The sequence below is a fragment of the Erinaceus europaeus genome, chromosome 18 (genome assembly GCF_950295315.1).
Source record: "Erinaceus europaeus chromosome 18, mEriEur2.1, whole genome shotgun sequence".
NCBI lineage: Eukaryota > Metazoa > Chordata > Mammalia > Eulipotyphla > Erinaceidae > Erinaceus > Erinaceus europaeus.
The window spans coordinates 40889343-40912331 of NC_080179.1; the positions used below are offsets into that span (position 1 = coordinate 40889343).

Genomic DNA, 22989 nt, shown 5'->3' on the forward strand with positions numbered 1-22989 from the left:
TTCTTTAGGTATGTATGGTATTTCCCTTCTCTCTTCACAACTCTAGATACCTTCTCCAAGTTAGATAATCTTTCTCCCATGCCCTGAATCTGTAGCCACTCACCAGACATAATCTCCACTGGGGGGGGGGTGGTGTTTTTCTCATAATAGGATGTTTTCATGGGTCACGTTTTCTGCTTAAAAGTTACCATTTAGGTATTTGCATGAAAATGTTTTCTATATGAGGACATCTTTAATGAGCTCCAGGTCAAAGAGAAATCAAGGTAAATGCATCAATCACATGGCTTTCAAGTCAAATTTATAATGGTAGGAAAGTAATTTTAGGGAACATATCTGTTTTATCACCACGGAATGAGTCAGATAGAGAAACATACTACCGTTACACATCTATTTTGTGTAAAGCAATGTAGAGAAGTGGAGATATTAATTGCAGATTTGATTCATTCTGCAAAATAATACTGTTCAGTATCTTGGACAATACTATCTCACATGGAGGGGCATTTGGATAGATTATAACAAAATGCAGGAAAGAATTGCTGTAATTCCCAGTAGTTGACTCAACACTATGGAAAGAGAGGACAAAGGCATGAACTTACTGTTACTTAAAGGAATTATAGCTGGATAAGTGTGTAGGTTGTTCTCAGGGTAGATTGTTATGAGATATTAAAAGTGTAAAGTGGGATTGGGGAAATAGCACAGTAGGTAGATAACATAACTGGCATGCTGAGGCCCCAGGTTTTATTATCAGCTCAACACTGTCTACTACATGGTCAAGCAATGAACTGGTCTCTCTCGCTCTCTCTCTTTTTCTGTGTTCCAGATTTGGATCTATGTTTTGTTTTCCCCATTGGACATAAATGATGGAAGGATAATTCTAAGTAATTGTATAATATTAAGTAAAGATATAAAAGCATTAAAATGCATATCCGTGGCAGGGGAAATAACTTAGCTGTAGAATATTAGACTCCCTTGTGCATCCAAGGCTCCTTGTTCCATTCCCATCACATGATTTACCAAAGTAATGTTCTGACTCATTTTTCTTCCTCTTTACATCATTTGAAGCTCTCTCATGTGTAATAAATTAAATATATATATACATGTATATATATATATACACCTATATATATATATACACATATTCAGAGTGTGCAGCAAGTTATAACTATGGTGGATTGTGAAGGAATGTGGGAGATATCATCTCTTACACAAGGACAGCTGTGCATGATGTCTACACTCCAGGTGAAGATATCAGAGTTACCTGTATGGAATTATAGCAGACTCCACAAACAAGAGTATGATTGTTTCTTTGGTCTTCCATACAAATTACCACCAAATGATTGACTTAGCACATAATAATTTTGAAAACCAGAAATCAAAGTAGTACAGGGACACTCTCTCTGAAAATTGAGTGCAGAGTCCATCTTTGCTTCTTCCCAACTTCTGATAACTCCCAACAAGCCTCCAAGTGTCTGTGCTTGTTGTTAGATCTTTCCAGTACCTGCCACCATCTTTGCACGACTTCCCTTCCATTTATCAGTGTCCTCTACTCTTACTCTAAAGGCACAAGCTGTTGAATTTAGAACCACCTCTAACCTCATGACATTCTAACCTGGAGTTCTTTAGCTATTATATCCACAACTATCCTCCTTAAAAATATAAACAAAAAAGGATAGTTTTCAAAGGTTCCAAGTGGACATACATTTAGAAGAAATACCATTTAATCATTTGCAGCTAGTCTATTAGTACACAAGTCAAAAAGTGATCAAAAGAAGGTGGTATAATCTTGTAATTACCATGTATGCTTCTACTTAAAAGAAGTATGATTTAGTTCAATGAATATTTTAAAATTATGAACTTTTTCTCTTATTTGTTCAGCTTTGTGATTTCATTAACATTCTTTGAAATAAATCAATTTTATTTTTAATAAAACTTTGAGGCAGGTGAGTCTCTTCTTTGATTAGCCTCACAAATCTTTTGCAGGAGTTCATTAGAAACTGAGCTTTTATTTCTGTACTTAATACAATGTTACTCAACCAAATCTCATGCATACTCCTGCAAACCTTGCACTTGTAAAATCATTGGAGGTTTAAAAATCAAAGTTTCACCCATTTGAGAGAACTTTACCACGCTTTAACTGTAAACTCTGTCCATGTCTTGGTGTATAACTTTGGAATAGGACTTGAAGTGGAGTCAGAGTATTTTTGAAGACACCTCTCATAGGGAGATGAGAACTTAATACCACTTGGCCGGGGTTAGGCAGTAACCCAGCAGGTTAAAAGCACATTTTGCGAAGCTCAAAGACAGGCATAAGGAATCCAGTTTGAGCCCCAGCTCCTCACCTGCAGAGGGGTCACTTCAGAAGTGGTGAAGTAGGTCTGCAGGTGTCTGTCTTTCTCTTCCCCTATCTTCCCTTCCTCTCTCCATTTCCCTCTGTCCTATCCAACAGCAATGACATCAACAACAATGCAATAATAATAAACATAACAAAAGCAACAAAAAGGAAAAAAATAGCCTCCAGGAGCAGTCAGTTCTTGAGGCAGACACCCACATAACCCCAGCAATAACCCTGGAGGCAAAAAAAAAAGAAATAATAGGAGTGGCAGAGCCAAGATGGTGACTTGGAGATAACACCAGGTGTGAGTGAGTTCCAGAAAGAAGCAGCTTACAACCTTGCACTTTCTGGAGAGGGTAGGATCTGGGCCTTCAGTGGCAAGAGTGAATAAGGGGTGGTCAGGGTGATGCCAAAAAAGAGTCCTATAATGCACTTTTGGGCTGGCAGAGGCCAAAAGGACAAAGAAAGGAAAATCTTTGGCTTGACTATATCTAAACCCACCGTTTCCCCCACCCCAGAACCAGCCCCCAGGGATTGGCCAGCTTACTCCTAGCTCCTAGCAGGCTTCCTGTGAAGCAATTTTCTTTACCAAGATTCCTGGCTTAGCAGGGGTGTCATTCCAAGCCTTTTCTTTTCCTTTTCTTTTTCAAGGGGACTGGAGCTCTATTTGAGTGGCAGAACACCTGACCAATCAAGGCCTCAGTCCTTCCTAGGAAAGACTAGCTGGAGTTTCTTTTATACTTATAATTGGTTGTCTTTTATTTTTTGGTTTAGGAAGAGGACCAAGTTGCGTGCAGCCAATGTGGAGCACTCCAAGCTACAGACTGATTGTTAGGGTTTTTTTTTTTATTATTATTATCATCATCATCATCATCATTATTATTATGTGTGCGTGTCCCTTTTCCCTCCTCTTTAGGTTGACCAAAATTAACTGTTGTTGCTTTCTCCATTGATAAGTGACTGGCTGTCCTATCCATTATAAGAGGAACTTGTTTCTCTCTCCCTCTTCCCTCCACCTTCCTTTTTCTCTCCTCCTAGCTAATTAAAACAAACAAACAAATAAACAAATAAAAAAAACCTTTCTTTTACTGCTCCTTTCCTTTTTTCTTTTTTTTCCCCTTCTTTTGCTTTCTGAATTCACCGACATTCATTTGTGAATTATTTTATGGAAGAAATCTGACTCTGAGTGGACTCTGTGTGTGTGTGTTGTCTACTTTCCTTTCTCCTTTTGCTATCCCTGGAATTTATAGTGGACAGTTGATTTGCATAATTGTCTATTCTTGCTTTGCCTTTTTTCCTTTCTCTTTCTTTATCTTTTGGTTTTGCTTGCTTTTTGTTTCTTGGACTGGAGATGTTTGTCTAACTGGTATTGGTTGAACTACATCAATCCTTGCTTCATTTGTTGTAATTCCTGAGCTTTTTGACTGCATTTGTGAAAAGTCTTTAGTATAGCATGGCCTATACTCAAAGCACATTAACCGAAGAATGACCGAACAGAAGAATACAAACCATATCAATAATAAAAAAAAATGGTTAAATCAAGAGCAAAAACACTGTTACCACAATGAATCAGAATAGGAGCCCAAAAGAAATTCCAAATCAGTCAGAAGTAACCATAGATAACAAAAACATGCGAGCAATAATAAACTTAATAATCACAGAAACTATGGAGGAAAGGCTATCAGAACTAAAGAATCAAGAGGTTTGACCCTCAAGGGAGATACTAGCTACCTCGAGGTAATTAGAGAACTGAAAGCTGAAATAGCTGAGCTAAAAGGCCAATTAGCAGAACAAGCTAATACTATAGCTGAACTGAAGAAGGAGGCTGTGGGAAGAGAAAACAGATTAACAGAAGCAGGAAAAAAAATTAGCCAGATAGATGGATAAAGAATAGGAAAGCTATCTGGGGAAGGGAGGGGATACAGAGTTCTGGTGGTAGGAATTGTGTGGAGTTGTACCCCTCTTATCCTGTGTTTTTTGTTGGTGTTTCCTTTTTATAAATAAAATTTTAAAAATAAGAAATAATAAAAAACTAAACTATAAATCATAAGCTCCCCCCCAGTGAAATTATTAACACTGTTGGTCATCTGCTGGATCAACATTAGGGTAAGTGTCATGCACTGTTATTGATATAATTACCCATCTTCTAGTCATTCATTCTTTAAACGAATCACATTTTCTTAGTCTAATCTTTTTCCTGAAATAATTTTGATTTGCTCAGTCTGACTTAATGGATCTTATAAATAGACTAACCATGCAACTCACCATCCAAACCCCAAACATTTTTAAGAGTAAAAAGTGACAGAGGCCAGTTAAATGCACAGAGTATAAAGTGTACACTGCACAAAGTGCAAGGACTCCAGTAAGGATCCAAGAATTTGGTTTTGAGCCCTGCCTTCCCACCTATAGGGAGGACACTTTACAAGCTGTGAAGTAGGTCTACAGGTGTCTCTCTTGCTCTGTTTATCTATCTATTCTCTCCCTCCTCCCCTCTCAATTTTTTTCTGTCTTAGCTAATAAAATGGAAAATAATGGCCACCAGGAACAGTGGATTTGTAGTGTTGGCACTGAGCCCCAGCAATAACCCTGAAAGGAAGAAAAAAAAGAATTAAACATGATTTAATTTACAATAACACCAGCACAATAAATATAAACAAAAAATGGGGAAAATTAGTGTAGATTCTCTTTTGCCCCTAACATTAACCCCATGTTTCAATTAAACAGATGGGCAGCTGAAAATGCTACGGAGATTATTTTTTCTAAATCTATCATATGTCTTGTCACAACACACACCCAGCTAAAATTTCTTGGAAATAGAGTCTTTGCTTATTCACAGTTCGCATTTGTTGACTACCCACCATGTGTCTGGACAGGATACGTCTACTTGATGTGCCATTAGATATTCAAAGATTCAAGTACTTCAAATACATGTACAACAAATGGAGATAGAGAAAATCCTGAAACAGATATATTAATTTTAAATACTAAAACAATTCTACTTTGCACTCCCACAAAACTTGAGCTATTAAATTCTTGATCCCCCAGGTAGCTGCTCAGTTTCATGTACCAACACAAAAATAATGGCAGATGTCTATACATCTTGGTACCACAGCTGAACAGCCTCAACCCCAATAGAGGAAATTGACAAATGTTCAGAAGTCATTAGAGCCCTTGTCTCCATTTCCCAGCATGCTATATCCTTTAGAATCTACAAATTCCATTGGCTTGGAAAACATACCCAAGGATAGAAGTAGAATTATTTTGATGGTACTTATCATTTTACATGTGAAAAAAAAGAAAACTGTTCTTGTGGGATTCCAAAATTAATTATTTCATATTTAAATTTGCTTTGAATAAGTTTTTTTTTTTCAGAAGACTGCTGAATCCTGATTTATAATGGTGCTGAAGATTGAGCCTGGGTTCTCAGAGCCTCAAACAGTAAAGTTTTATTCACAACCATTATAGTATCTTTCTGGCCTAAGCTTTCCTAATTAAATTTCTTATATGTGAAAGGTGTTGGGGTGGAGTGAGTAGATATAGTTTAATACCTCAATAATTCTTGCATCATTATAATCTAAGTTTTATAAATTTTTGCAGATGTGGACTTTAAGGTTCAAAGTATAAATTCTGCTCAGGGTGATATCATTAATAAGTAGTGGAGATTCAAACTCAGATTTGACTAAATTTGAACTCATGCTACAAATCTGTTCATAAAGGAGTTTTATTAAATGCTCTCAAATTAAACGTAACTCAAATGAAGTAAAAGAGTCCTGACTCAGTTTGAATCAGAAATCCTCCTTTCTCATCTTCTTATCTAAATCCATGTAGTTTATTCCCATGTTACTGATAGCACTATATCTAGTGCTGAATAAGTAAAGACAATTCTTACTGGGAAAAAAAATCAGAGTCCAGTTTCCTTAAAGTGTATAGTCTGCAATAATGCTAGCAGGGGTATCCAATTATTTCTCAAAATGTAAAGGCGTATTTCCTTCATTTTTTTCATACAAGTTGCAAAATGATAAACTCATACATTCAACACATCATTAACTATCACTCCATCAGGGGTTATCCTGATGAGAAAATTTTTAAAAATTATAACTGTCTTCATGAATTGGGATTGCAATTAAAGTGTGGAACATCTTTACTGGCAAGTAGGTAGTGGTCTTGTTGATCATGACAAGTCTTTTTATTTATTTATTTATTTATTTATTTATTTATTTATTTATTCTCTTTTGTTGCCCTTGTTTTATTGTTGTAGTTATTACTGATGTTGTTGTTGGATAGGAATGAGAAATGGAGAGAGGAGGGGAAGACAGAGAGGGGTAAAGAAAGACACCTGCAGACTTGCTTCACCGCTTGTGAAGCGACTCCCCTGCAGGTGGGGAGCCAGGGCTCAAACCTGGATCCTTCCACTGGTCCTTGTGGTTTGAGCCACATGTGCTTATCCCGCTTCACTACCAACTGACTCAGGATCATGACAAGTCTTAACAAAGTGGGGGAAAAAAAAACAATACTTTGGATTCAGATAACCCCTTTTGAAGTATCTTTCCTTATGTACATATGAAACTGAATTCACTAATACTGAGAACCTTCTGTAATCTTCTAAACTGGCAATAGTAATTCCTTTGCAAGATTTATAAAAGCAGTTAACATCAATATAGCTCATGACAGATACTAAAATGCATTGCCAGCACCATTGTTTTCTGTGTGCTTAGAACAAAGATTCAGGCAAAATACATATGCTATCTATCAAATATCACTTTTAATTTACAGGCAAGCTTTACTACAAAATGATAAAGTCTAGCTTGACCACAATACATGAAAGTCTAATGTCATTTCTTTTTGTTTATTGCAATTCTATATCTGGCAATTTGTGATAATACATAATAATTTGACATAATTTATGCATTACTTTTATTGTAATATATACTTCAAATAAGATTCAAATTCAAATTCTTGCAAATCCTTAATAATAATCAGAAAGATAAAAAATAAAACAACAGAATTTATAAATGAGGAACAATAAGAAAAATAAAAATTTACCAAGACTTAAATATACATGTGTATGGGAGTTGGGCGGTAGCGCAGCGGGTTAAGCGCACGTGGCACAAAGATTAAGGACCTCTTAAGGATCCCAGTTCAAGCCCCTGACTCCCTACCTGCAGGGGGTCACTTCAGGGGCGGTGAAGCAGGTCTGCAGGTATGAATCTTTCTCTCCCCCTCTCTGTCTTCCCTTTTGCTCTCCATTTCTCCTTGTCCTGTCCAACAACAATGAAACAACAAGGGCAGGGAGTCTGGCAGTAGTGCAATGGGTTAAGCTCACTTGGCCAGAAGTAAGGGCTGGCATAAAGATCCACCTCCTCCACTTTGTCTTCCCCTCCTCTCTCCATTTCTCTCTGTCCTATCCAACGATGATGACATCAATAACTACAACAATAAAACAAGAAGGCCAACAAAAGGGAAAATAAATAATAAAAAATTAAAAAAAAACAAGGGCAACAAAAGGGAATAAATACTTAAGTGCATACATATTTAAAACTAGAAATATACATTCAGGTAATTCAAATGTTGTGACTGGGGAAAGAACTCAACTGGTTGAGCACTGGATTCTCATGACTGAGTTTCCCAGTTTGATTCTTGGTACCAAATGCACTGAAACAATGCTTTTGCTTCTCTGCCTCATGCAAAACTCTCTCTCCTTCCTCATATGCAAACCATGAAAAAAAAAGAGAAACTTTAAATTTCTATATGTGCATATATCTCTAAAATGCTAAAATTGTGTGCATATATGTGTATAATCTATTAGTTCTGGTTTAAACAATATGATATAGTCACTTTCTTAGAACATTTGAGTTCTAATCCACATCACTACTCACAAATAAGGATATTTTAAGATTTCAAGTTTCCAGAAGAAAAGTTTAAAATATATTCTAATTATTTTTCAAACTTATAACCTCAAGATTATTTTCATAGTTAGAGGCACTTCATGCTATTATAAAAATATTTTTTTAGTGATTTAACACTGATTTTTTAAAATTACAAGTAACAGGGGTACAATTCCACACCATTCCCCTGTGTCCTATCCCTTCCATTAGAAACTGCAGTAGTTTTCCGAAGGTCACAGATATGGAAGGGCTATTATTTCTGTAAATAAATAAATAAATAAATAAATAAAATATTTGTCCATTTTTTCTATGGTCTTACCTCTTCTTCCTTTCTAAGTCACACCTACACCTATTACTACTTCAGAATGTCTTTCATTTTTTTTTCTCAAGAAAAATATTTTGCATTTTCTTAATTATAATTTTACTTTCCTTTTAAAAAATTGGCAAATCTCTTGTTGAGTTGTCATATTGCTTCAGGAAGTATTCATTAAGGGACACTTATATAAAAAAGAAATTTAACAGATAATAAATTCATAGGGAGGGAGAGAAGGAAGAAGAAAGGGAGGGAGGAAGGGAGGAAGCATGTTTGAGGATTAAATAACAATAGATTAGAATTCCTATCAAAAAGGAGGACTCAATGGTATCCTCAGCTGCTGCATGTCTGAAAGAGGTCTTCTAAGCCCGGCTGGACATAGGGACTGCTCATTACCTGTGAGCACATGTGAAGCACATGGATACATGTTACCTGGTTGGCAACTGTAGTATGTGAGGGTTTGAAACAATAGGTGTTGAGAAACAGATCTTCAGAGCTTGACCATTGAATATACGAATGTCCTTGAACTTATCTATTTGGGTGAAGTTGAATTTTCCCAACAATTTTATTGCATTTGTATACACACACACACACACACACACACACACACACACACACACACACACACACACACTTAAATTCTCATGTACTTACAACATTCATATAAACACAATGCCTTAAATACAGCAGGACACCTCACAGAGATATGCAGACAGGGAAGAGTGAGTAGGCTGGATAAGGGGGATAAACATAAGAAGAGATCCATGTCCTCAGAGCACATTGTATGAATATTGTGAACCTCTCTCCCTATATAGTGCTCTGTTTTTTTTTTTTTTTTTTTATTTTTGTATCTATACCCAAATTCCTCAGATCCACAGAAGCTACCACACTCAGGTAGCTGAGTTATTTAGAACATAGATCCAACCGGTTCATGTTTAATTTATTAGTCCTTATTCATCAATTATTTCTATTTGGCTTCATAGTCCATCAATGAGACTGGTATTGATGTGTGTTATAAACAAGGACAAATAAGACAGAGTTGGAGATGAATCATTGTAAAAGTCAGAATAGCTCCTGGGAAATGAGAATTCAGAAGCATCATGCTGTCATGTAACTGCTCATCTGAACATAGTCTACCATGTGGACATTTTGTAGATTTACCTTATCTCTGATGATTGATTTATATATTCCAATCTGGAGTCACCATAATTCAATGCATGTCATATATGTCTAACAGTTGCTTCATATCCTAAACTACAATCAGATAATATAGGGTGTCAGGGGGTCGTGGTTCTCTGGCACATATTTTTTTCCTTTCTTCTTTTGTTTTAACTACTTTTTTTTAACACACAATAGAAGACCTAAAATGTTCAGGGTGAAATAATTCCAGTCCTTTTTTTGTGATTTACTATTTATCCTTTCACTATAAAAAATATAGCAATCTTCTTACCCTCTTATATGGGATTATGAGTTAATTTCCAAAAGCATGTTCAGTCACTAAACTAGAAAGATATTTTGAATGCTAGAGTCAAGAAACATTCTATGGTATCATTCATTTTATGTCTCTAATTTAGAGAGTGCCACAGCAGTGGTGCCTCACAAGGAACTGGGTAGATGTCCTTCCATGAAAACAATTATAACAGGCTGGACATTTGAAACATGGAGCAACTTCCACTAACACTCTCTTTTTACTTGTGTTTTCTCTTTTATAATAATATTACTGCAATCAAGACTAGCAACATACTTAATTGGAATAGATTTTTTCACTATATTTTTTCTCTTTATTATGAACTGTTGTTGTAATAACAATCATAATAAAACCTTCTTCTTATTGGGTTCATCTCTTTTAATTTTTAAACTTCTTGTTTCTTTGGGATGCTTGCTACTCTGGAATCTTTCCGCTTGGCTATAGCCAAGTTGATAACCTTGAGCTTCAGACTTTGGCCTTGAACCCTTTTCCTTAGGCATCAGTAACTTCCCCAGGTTCTTCCTTTAGCTCCTTTGTCTGCTAATAGGATTCTCAGCTAATTACTTCTAATGAGCCTGGGGGGGTCACTATAATTTTGTGTAACCAAAAGAAGATCTAACCTTCTCCACTGAGCATTAAGTTTATTAAAAGAGAGGGGGGGGGGGGTCAGGTGGTGGTGTACCTAGCTGAGCACACATGATACAAAAAAGAGAGAGAGAAGAAGAAGGAGGAGAAGAAAAAAAGCTGGCTTATTATGCTTTTTTTTTTTCATTTTATAGACATAGTTCAAAAGAAGGAAAACAAAGAACTATTACCCTCTAGGTATTGTCATAGAGTCTACACATACCATTTTCTCTAACAGGGATAGTAGTCAGATCTATTATTTATTTGCCTCTGTGTGAGATGTACATATATTAGCCTACTAATAACTTGTACAGTGATTCTTAAAATCAGTTCCCTGACTAGTAGCATCAGTCTGAGCTAGTATTGTGCTTAGACTCAACTGGCATCTCTGTAGGGGAAGCTTACAAATGTGAGTCTTAACAAGCCTTGTGGGACATTTTGATGCATACTCATTTTTGAGAACCTCAGCTTTACAAACTACATGAAGTAAGCTTTGCCATTTAACTAGCTTTACAGAGGAAAGCAAACCTCTTAGAATAATGGTTATTTAATTTGTTTAATTCATTCTTATTTATCTTAGTTTTTTTTACAGTTTTTATTAAGCTTCAGTAGTTTTTTTTAGGGGAAGTTGATTTAGAAGATTATCCTCACATGTGTGTGATTTCTTATCTTGGGGAAGTGTGAATGTGGTCATTTATCAAAGTGACACAATCACTAGCTATCAGACTTTGAAGATTAAAATAAGTTTATATTTTTTAGATATAGATAAAGACTAAGTGAATAAGAAGTAGTTGATAAGATTTCTTCCATGTTCACTATACCTGTTTAACATCATTTGATATGTTGAGATTAAAAAATCAAGTGCTTTGCCACACATTAAAGTTAAGATATTAACTCTAATATCTTTTAGTCTAAGGTGGTATCTTCAAAACCTGTTTTATACATCTTGAAATAAACTATAAGTCAGGTTTCCTGCAAGCTGCTAAGTACCTTAACGATGAGACTAATTTAATAGAAGCAGATTTAGAAGCATTAATTTTAAGCAGATCAACCTCCTTGCTTTGCTATCAGCTGCTGGATCCTATTCCATTACAAACACAATCAGTTTGTAGGAGACTGCAAACATCTGCTCTCCTTAGAAAGTATCCTTATGAATATTAATCTTGATGGCTACATATTGACTCTTTGTCCATGTGATAAGTTTAAACGCCACATGTGTAAATGTGTGAAAGTAATTACTCTTTAAAGAGGGCTAGACTGCATATTGGGAAGTTCTCTGAAACATCTCAGCAAATTCTAGCTTTGAGAAGGAAACAGATGGGCATCCATGAGGAACTTCCAAGGTCTAAGTGTGAGCCAGAGGCTTAGAGGCTAGCCTGCTGGTTCTTGGAGTAAAGACCAGCTGTTGCTTCCACAGTGCTGATTGGATAGCTGTTTCCTCTCACTTTTTTTCTGCATAGACTCATCCAAAGACAAGAAAATTAGAGGGACATTTGGTGATACATCTGGTTAAGTGCACAAGAGTCCAGGTTCAAGCTGACCCCAAGTCCCACCTATAAGGGGGTCTGCTGGTGTGTATCTTTCTCTCTCCCTCTCTATCTTCCTCTCCCTCAATCTCTCTTTGTTCTATCAAATAAAATAAATAAATAAATAAGTAAATAAAGTAAACACACACAGAAAGATAAAAAATGTATGGTCTGCAAAAATTCTTAAGAGAGAACCGTTGGGATGATTTAAAGGAAATACTCAACTGTGAGGGTCTTAGCTTCTTTGTTCTGCATTGAATTCATAGTGAAGATCAGGCTTTACATCCATCTACTTCTCCCTGTGGCCCATAGGACAGTTCATAAGCCAAGTAGTCTGAGCAGATCAGTATAGAAGGATGCATACTAACGACCCGGCTGTGGCAGATGTGGAGAATGACATTTTCAAATTTATACTAGCAAACACTGATGCAACAGGAATCTGACCTTAGTCAAAAGCTTCTGTATTTCCTCCCATGGGTGACTGCTATGAAATTATAGCTAAGGTTCTTAGCACTTCCAGTTCCTACATAAGTTATTGATATGGACAACTATGAAATGGATATCTGTGTTAATGGCTTATATGTATATTTGAAAGAAAGTAAAAGAGAAAACTATTAAAATATATTGGGTCACAGTTAGTAGCTAGCCTTGTTCTCCAGGTTTATTTTCTATAACAAGGGGAATGCCTATATCTTAATGAATTGATTTAGTGTGTATCAAATACAACTTAGATATACCCCCAGAAGAATTTACTTGTAGCATGTCTTCTGTTGTAATGTCCCTCCTTTCCCACTAGCTTCTCTAACATCCTACATTCGTTGAGTTGTTATTAGGCAAATGATATTTTATTTTTTCTGGGAATGTTAAGATATCAGAAACATTGACCCTACCCCCTGAAACAAGCAACTCTTCTCACCAGCTTCGTAGATACCATCTGCCACAAGCACTCTTAAGCACACAAACTGCACTCAAGGGGCATTACTTGTCTATTTTATGGGTCTGCAGATGCGATTATCTACTTAAAACTCCCTTTTTTATACTCAACATCCAGCATAATACTCAGTATATGGTGAGAATTTAAAAGCTGTATGTTGATTCAATGTGATTCTTAGTCTTGAGTTGTTTTCTGAAATTAGTAGACTTGAAATACTATATCAACCAGTCATCTATATAATATTCAGGATGTTCTAGGCCAAAATGGGAAAATAAATATGCATAAATCATGAAGTTTGGGGTATGTCTTCCACAGAGTCGGGAAATCATTAAAGAATGAAATAGGGGAACTGATAATCAAAATGTATATTCCACTGTTGCAACTGACCTTTGTGTAACAAAAATGCTGGCTAACCATATAAACTTTTAATATTAACATAGATTTAAAAAAGCTACAGGAATCTGGAAGTCAGATTTTACAGGTCAAAAGACTCTATTTTAGAAAAGGTTGATACGGATAATGTATTTGGGAAGAGGCAACATGGTTTTAATAAAAGAAAACTCTAAATCAAATACTAATAAAATGAACTATATTTCAGAGGAATGTTGTAACAATGTCATAAAAGGATCTGAAATAGTCTTATTCTGAACAGCTGAGTGTATGGAAGTATTGAACTAACAAGACCTAACTTTGGTAATAAAGCAATAACCATGTCAGTGTGACAAGTGGATTATCAAGGTTGCCTGATGTTAAATAAATACTTGATATTTTCTCTAGGAGATGTGGTAGACATTTTTATATCTAGTGCATGAGAAAATAACTAGATTTTGGAGTTTAAATACTATAGATAGGCAGATCTGTATTTTATATACATCCATCTTTTCCGGTTTTAGTCCTAATCAGTTGCTTTACAGAAGCAACAAAAGGTAACTTAGGGGACCAAGTGGCACACCTGGTAAAGAATACATGCAACCATGCACAATAAGTCCCCACCAAAGCCCAGTTACAGGAGGAAGCTAAAACAAGCAGAGTATGATGGAGTTTAACTGACTTCTGTATGGTTTCACAACCTTTAAACACTATGACTTACATAAATAAATAAACAAATAAACATGCTTCTCATTTTCATATTTTAACAAAATGTGATGTGGTCAATAAGTCTTAATATGATTCTTTCAGATTGAATCTGCCAAAGTTAACATTTAAGGTAATAAAAATAAACTTTGTGAAAATTGAAAAGTCAAGTTTAGCAAAGAAGAAATGATAATTAAAATTTTGTGATCAAGTATATTGAGGAATAAATCATAGTTTTATGTTTTGGTATTACTAATTTCTGGTTATATAAGCTTGAGTTGGCATATGTATATGAACATTAAGGCATATTAATGCTGATGCTCCAAAAACACACACACACATACATTTACATTCACTTAGAACTGTGAAACTGACATTTAGTTAGTGTTAATTCCATCTATATTGATTGAAGTGGCTACACTCATTTCCAGATTTGAGCCTTGTAACTATGTGTAATTTAGCATGATGACCTTGAAAAATGTCTCTTACTCTTTGTACTAGAAGTCAGGATGGTTTCTCCATAAGTCTTTTTTTTTTTTCCTCCAGGATTTACATTTAACAGGTGTATCCTGAAGCAGTTGTCTTTTCCACCTGCCTTTCAGAAATTATAAGTAGCTCTCAGGAAACCTTCACAGATAGAATTTTCCATCCCTTGAGCACAAGGATCCTTCTACCTTCTCTCCTTACCCACCTTCTTATTTTACCTTCCCAAGTATGAGGTTGTTTAGAAGATGAGTTAAGGGAAGGAAAAAACAGAGTTAAGGAAAGGGAAATTTATGTATGTATGTATTTTTCCTTTATTGAGGATATTAATAGTTTGTAGTCAGTAGTTAAATACAGTAGCTGGTACATGTGCAACATTTCTCAGTTTTCCACATAACAATCTAACTCCTCACCTAAGTCCTCCTCCACACAGGACCTGAACATACCCCTACCCTGACCCCACTCTCCACTCAGAGTCCTTTACTTTGATGTAATACATCAACTCCAGTCCAAGTTCTACTTTCTGGTAAGAAATAGTTCCTTCTCCTTGAGTTTTGGAAACCCCTATAATTATGTAGTCTAGTTATTCTGATACCTATTTAAACGTTAATCCTGGAGCTGGGTGGTGGTGCACCTGATTGAGCATACATGTTATAATGCTCAAGGACTCAGGTTCAAGCCCCCAGTCCCCACTTACAGGGGGAAAGCTTTGTGAATGATAAAGCAGTGTTGCAGATGTCTCTCTGTCCTTCTCGACCGCCCCCATCCTCTCGATTTCTGGCTGTCTCTAATAAATAAAGGTAGTATTTTTTTTTTCAGAAAAAAAAAAGAAGTCCATACTAAGGCTCCAGCAATTATGGATGCGGAAATTATAAGGACCTTTAAGACATGCTCCTGTTTCCAAACGGATAGGAGTTATTTGGACATGCAGGCAAACTAGCAAGGACATAGGATTTCAGCTATTTACAAGCCCAGAGACATTTGCAGTCCTTAAATATATCCTGATGTTGAAAATAGGCTGAAAAATGTGTTATTTGGCTCCAAAAAAATGAAATTTAGTGTTTTAAAATTTTTTCAACAAAGTAACTCAAACTGAAACTCATCCTGAGAAAGTGTCAGTCCTGATTGGAAATGCCAAAGAAAATAAACAACCACATCTCCTTGTCCCTCTACAGTCAACAGAAAACCTTTAAAATTGTTCCTCCGAATAGGTGTGCTTCTTTCTTATCCCAAACTGAAACAAAAACAAAAACCTGTAAAAACTATATTGCCTCAAGACTGAGTATAATAAAGTACTCCCCCAATTTATTTTTTAATCTAGACAATCAAACTCAATATGAATATCATGACAATATTATAAACAACCCAGAATAAAGAAGGACATATTATTTCATAGTTTAAATCTGTTACAACAAACTTTAAATATCAGGTAACTATTGACATTATTTTTAATTATAAATAGTGAATAATATATAATTAACAAATAAGATTACATGTCTAAAGTAGTTTTCCCAACCATTGGGAAGTCAGCAGGGAAAAAAAAGTGCAAATACCAGCAACTTGAAATCATAATTAGAATTGATTGAAAAGAGAGAATGGGGTGTGTTGTGTCAAGCAGTGGTGCTCCTGACTGAGCACACATTTTACTGTGAAAAGACCCAGATTCAAGCCCCTGGTTTCCACCTGTGAGGAGGAAATTTCACAAGTGGTGAATCAGGACTGCAGGTATGTCTCTTTCTCTCCCTTAGTCTTTCTTTGTTTCTACCCAGTAAATAAATAAGAAAACAATGAGGGATATTATGATGAGAAAGATAATTCTATTAAGTGCCAAATCTTAATACTTTATGTACATTTTGAAGCATATATTCACTATTTTCGTTTAAACTACAAGCAACAAAAAATCAGTACATTTGCTTTATTCAGTACATGAATTTCTGGTCTGTTTCTTCAACTTTGTTCTGTCTGCCTCTTCCCCTTCTTTCTTTTTTTAAAAAGTAACTGTATTTATTATTATTATTATTAGTTTTTACTGGAGCACAGCTCAGCTCTGATTTATGGCAGTGCTGAGGTTGAGACCTTAGAGCCTAAGACATGAAAATCTTTTGCATAATCATTATGCTGTCTCCCCAGCCCAACTTCCTCCCTTTTTTCAAATCACAGTTTGACTGTCTTTAACTAAAACACTTTGAGATCAAGAAAAAGGTATTTTTGTGGAAAAAAATATATATTATAACTTTGACCAAACTGTTTTTCACTTCCAAACTGAATTTGAATAGTATATCATAGCATATTAAGTCTACATATTATATTTGTTTTATAATATGCTTTCAATTGTCTTCAAATCTAGGAACTGATGAATACCATGGCTGTAACATCAGATAGATTATGGATTCATATGCCAAGTTTCACAAATTAAGCAACTTCAGTCAATTTACATAACAGACTCATTACAAGTATGCAAAGTATTTTCTTACTTACATAAGAAAAAGAAAAAAATGTTTAAGAAATAAATGCATCCTCATTAATAGCCAGACTCCCATAGTATACCTCTGATTTTATAGATAAAAGACCTGAATCCCAGTAGTGAATTAACTAAAAAGTTATCAGAGAAAGGCAAAAACACTTAATTTTTAGCAACAGACAACCTAATTTCCCTAGAAATTGAAGTAATGCTGGAGTTAGGACTTATATGTGGTCTCATGATTTCTGAATGGGCCTCAGCAGTTATCAAACAACCCACAATCTGGGTATACAAAAATGACAATGCTGTATACTGGTTACCATTATCACATCTCATCTTTAGGTATCTGAAGAAAAAAGATGTCTTACCCAGATGTTGTCTTCTTGTTTGTACTGTTTCCAGTTGCGTCCTGTGTCACTGAACATTAGGCTATAACTCGTTACCCAGTCTGAGCTTCCGTATCTTCCCTGCGTGGCCACTGCTGTAATCTCCACTCTGTTTCCCAGATCCATCTGGAGCCACTGCTGAGTGTTGGAATCTGCTGGGGACCAACCACCAGTTCCTGGACGAGAATCAGAGAGAGAAAGTAGTAAAATCTCTCGTAGCCATAACTTTCAACTCTCAAAAAGAAATAAAACACATTTCAACTTAGAAGCCGTTCATTCCTAAATATACCTCCTCCCTCTTTCTTAAAATTCTGGATTAAATTAAGATTTCTATGCACTCCCACTAGATAATTATATTTTGTTATATATTATACATATAATATATATTATATATTACATATATATTATATAATTTAAAATCCATCCTCCATAGTTTTTTAGCTTCTGTCAGTCTTCACACTTCCCATTTGTAGTCATCCATGGGACTTAACTGTTTTCAACTATCTTTTCTTTTCTTTCTTTTTTTTTTATTATCTTTATTTCTCGGATGGAGACAGCCATAAACCAATAGGGAAGGGGGATACAGAGAGGGAGAGAGACAGAGAGACACCTGATTCACCACTGGCAGAGCTTTTCTCTTTGTGGGGACCTAGAGCTCCAACACAGGTCCATGAGCATTGGAACATGTGCACTCAACCAGGTATGCCACCACCAGGCCCCTTGTTTTCAAATTTCTTAAAGCCGTGTAACTCTGAGGTTAATCATTGATTGGATTATATATTTTCTTTTCTTTTTACTCAACCCTCTCAATTTTCTTTACTTCTCTATCTTCAAATACACAGCTCCCACCTTTTGAAAATCTGAATTATTATAGCTCACTTTTATGAAAGACTAAGGCTACCTAGTTTTACTCACCAAATAAATGCAAAGATAGTGTTATATTTATGACAGTGATTCAAAAGTGATAAAAAGCAGTCAGCTTTTAAATTTCTGGAGCAGCTATTCCAGGTGGTTGCATCCTTATCTGTAAGAGTGACCTTACCAAGCTTTTCTCTAAGACTACTTTACAGAGACTCTACATTTCTCATTTGATTTTACTATATGTATGAGTGTGAAGTTAAGTTGTTTTGTTGCTGTTATGTGATATGCTGTGTAGACTGTAGGTGATTTTTGAAAACGTGAACATTTTTCTATAAAAAAATAATGTAAGAGCATCTTCACTTTGTACGATTTTGGCTCATGTAAAGGTTTCACAGGAATACTCTACTTTCAGACTATAGAAGAAACCAGCATGCTATGAAACATGTACCAAATATTTGTGTGTGTGTGTGTGTGTGTACACAGAAATCACAAACTATACCTTTGATATCTTACGTGTCATTCATTCAACACTCACTGAGCAGCAGGAGTGTGCTGGGTGTTTAAGACAGCAAAACATGCAAACAAAGTCTATAGTCAACTGAGAAGCAAATACTAGGTACAACAGAAAGGCAGAGGGTAGGGTGCTGCTACACGTGGCAATTCTACAGTCATGGTAGACTCAATACCTGGAATAGATAGTGCCATTTCTCACACTATGGAACTGAACAGAGAAAAAATGGATAGATGTTTCAGCAGGACCAGGTGAACAACAAAAAAAATCTCAGACAACATAATGTATGTCACATTCTTGCACATACATGTGATTCATGTATAATTGACACACAGGATACTCTAATACATAGCCTGGGACTTTGCATCCAGACTTAAATATGTGACACACTAGAACAGATGATCTTAGTGGTATTAAAACAGGTAAACCATAAATATATAGAGAAAATTCCTCCAAGTGGTTAAAATATGCATGATTTCAACGATTTACGCTTTTTAAGAAAAAAAGATGTTTAGACTTTATTTATTGTATTTGATATGACAGAGAGAAATTGGGTGGGGATGTGGAGAGGGAGTGACAGAGAGACACTGGCAACACTGCTTCACTACTCCTGAAACATTCCCCCTACAAGTGGAAATTTATATTTTTTCATGTAGTATTTTCTACTATCTACACTAATTTTATTTATAAACTGCAAATTGTATTGTCATAATCATATTATCAGTAAACATGTATATATATATATATATATATATATATTAGAGGCTTAATATAGAAAGTGTGTGTATGTGTGCCACTGTTACTAATTTTAAAATTAAAATCCCATATCTTAACTCTTTTCTGTGTATCCCTGTTAAAAAATAGACTTCTTACTGATATATTAGAATTTATCATTCATTTAATCTAATTACACTTATATCCTTACATGCTAGCAACTTATTTTCAGGATGGAAACCAAAGATAAGAAAATTGCAAGAAACACTCTGTTCCAATTTGAAAAGAAACAAATCAGAAAATGACTAACCGGAAAACTAATAAAATCCATTGAGAAAGGGGGGGTACCATGGGAAAAATATTCGGTTATACCTACTGATGATCTTGTATATTGGCACAGACATAAGAAACACAGTGAGTAAATTCCAAATAAATTAAAGTAGCAGGTCTGGGATTGTATCCAAAAGAAATTAAAATATTAATGCAGAAAGTCATATACATGCCTCTGTTCAAAACAGCAATTTTTATAATATTCAATATATGGGGATAGTTTAAATGGCCATTGATTATTACATTGGCAAAGACACTGAGATATGAGGTTGGGTGGTGGTGCACCAGATAGAGTGCACAGGTTTCCCTGAACTTTAACCTTCTCTGTTTCAAACCCCTGGCCCCACTCCCTCCCACATGGGGAAAACTTTACAAGTGGAGAAGTAGTGCTACAGGAGTCTGTCCTTCTCTACCCCTTCTCTCTCAATTTCTTTCTAACTCTATCAAAAAAAGAGAGAGAGAAAAGGATGCTGGTAGTGGTGGAAAGGTGAATTCATCATGTAGAGACTGAGCTCCAGAGATAGAATACAAGTAAAAAAAAAAGTAATAAATAATTATTATAAATAAAGAAATATAAAGTACTCGTTGAAATATTATTTAATCAAAATAAATGAGGAAACACAACCTTGGATCATAAAGGCTTTATATCTAGAAAAATGTAAGACAGCTCAAATATAGAATCTAAAGATAAGAAAGCATATAAAAGGGAAAAGAAAATTTTAAAAATATTTTTAAAGAAAGAAATTAGATAAGACTTGCTTACCAGAAGGAAAAGTATGGGAGGACTCGACAAAGGTAATCTTAAGTTTAAATTTTCAGGTGCAAAATGAAATAATTGCTGTGCATGTCATGTAAAACATGACTATGTATAACAGTACTATTTAATATATAAAAACATTAATAAGACTGTAAATTCTAAATTATATCTGGAGGAATTTAATCTTTCATTTCTTTATTTTATATTTATTTTCCATTTGTTGTATCTAAATGAACAGATGAATAAGCCTATTATTTGTTGTGATGCAAGAAAAGTTTGGGACTATTAGCATAGGAATGAGGTCAGACTGAGGCAGGACACACAGAGAAGGAAAGGCATAAAGCAAGGGACTTTGAGCAGGTAGCTCTCTCTTTGGCTGCTGCTTCTTTTCCTGGTCAGAAGCATCTTGACGTGGGTGTTCCAGGTGTTTGCATGGCTACTTCTCCTGGGAACTGAACATGTGTGACTCTGCTAGCTGGTAAATGTTTAGACCCCCTCTGCAGCCATGAGCAACCTTTACCAGAGATGATGATTATTTCTCTTATGAGACTAAACTTTTGTTAACTTTATTCAGATTTTATGGACTTAGCGTACTCTTAACCCTTGATGATAATTGCTTATTTTGCCCCTTCTGTAGAAAAGATTTGATTTGGTCTAGTTGGGGCTTTTTGTTTTTGCTTTTGTTTCTTTTTCTTCTTTTCTTTTTAAATCTTATTTATTTATTGATTTACATATGTTTTCCTTCTCTCTGGTTCAATTAATATTCACTTTTTTTTTTTTGCTACTGTTGTATTTGCAGAGGTTTATTCTTTCATTAATGAGAGGACCTTGGTTTGTTGTGGCTTTCCCTCACACAACACAATAAATGAACAGCAACATCCAGGACATAAAACTATAAAACATTATGCCAACCAGACTTCCCTGGGCAAACAACCCCACCAATGTGTCCTGGAGCACCTCCAGGAAACCCCCCCCCCCCAGGGAAAGAGAGAGATAGGCTTGGGGTATGGATCAATTTGTCAACGCCCATGTTCAGCAGGGAAGTAATTACAGAAGCCAGACCTTCCACCTTCTGTACCCCATAATGTCCTTGGGTTCATACTCCCAGAGGGTTAAATAATAGGAAAGATACCAGGGGAGTGGATGGGATACAGAGTTCTGGTGGTGGGAATTCTGTGGATTTGTACACTCCTATCCTATGGTGATGTCAGTGTTTCCTTTTTATAAATTAAATTAAATTAAATTTATAAAACAATTAAAAATTATTAAATACAAAATGGTTAAATTAACTACAACAATGAATCAATACAGGAACCCAGAAAAATCCAAATAAACCAGAAGCAAGTAAAAACGAGGAATATAAAAAAATATTAATTGATATATTAATCTCAGGAGTGAGGAAAATACTATCAGAAATAGGGAAATAACCAAGGAGACTCTTACAGCAAAAACTTGCTATCTCTAGGAAATTAGAGAACTGAAAGCTGAAATAGCTGAACTAAAAGTCCAGTTAGCAGAAAAAGCTAATACTATAAATGAACAAGGTTAAAAAAAAAATAGCTGAATTGAAGAAGGTCTGTCAGACTAGAGGGATAAAAATCTTTTCAGACAAGCAACAGTTAAAGGAGGCAACTACAAGCCTGACCTGAAAGAGGTTCCAAAAGATCTCCTATAAACATGAACAACACTATCAAAAACTTGCCATATATAAGAACACTAAAAATGTTGAATAATAGCACTGCAATACTTTAAATCCATAATATCCTTAAATATCAATGACCTAAATTCACCCATTAAAAGGCACAGAGTAGGAAAATGGATCAGAAAACACAACCCAACCAAATGTTGTCTGCAGAAATCTGACCTGACTCAACAAGACAAACACAAACTCAATAGACTTTAAAATAAATAAAGTAATAAAACATAGTCATGGATATTGCATAGTGATCAGAGGATGAATCAAACAAGAAGACTTAACAATTATTAACATCTCTGCACCCAATGAGGGCCCATCTAAATATGTCAGACACTTACTGAATGAGCTATAAAACACATCAATAGTCATTGTAATAGTAGGAGACTTCAACACTCCACTCTCACACCTAGGCAGATTATCTAGGCAGAGAATCAACAAATAAACAAGAGGATTAATTAAAGAAGTAGATAGACTAGATCTTCTGGAAATATTCAGAGTTCAACACCTCAAGAAATTGGAATACACACTCTTTGAATCCACATGGAACATACTCAAAGATGGACCGTATGTAAGGCCACAAAGACAATATCAAAAAATTCCAGAGCATTGAAATCATCCCAAGCATCTTCTCAGA

General features: G+C 35.4%; 1 protein-coding gene across 2 annotated transcripts in view; it reads right to left on the minus strand.

Moving 5' to 3' along the window:
• Positions 1-22989, minus strand: part of CNTNAP5 (contactin associated protein family member 5) — a 956089-nt gene that overhangs the window by 678247 nt on the left and 254853 nt on the right. For both annotated transcript variants that reach the window (XM_060177957.1, XM_060177958.1), the window contains exon 3: positions 17469-17662. In XM_060177957.1, the coding sequence (XP_060033940.1) occupies positions 17469-17662 (194 nt within the window). The remainder of the gene's footprint in view (positions 1-17468; positions 17663-22989) is intronic.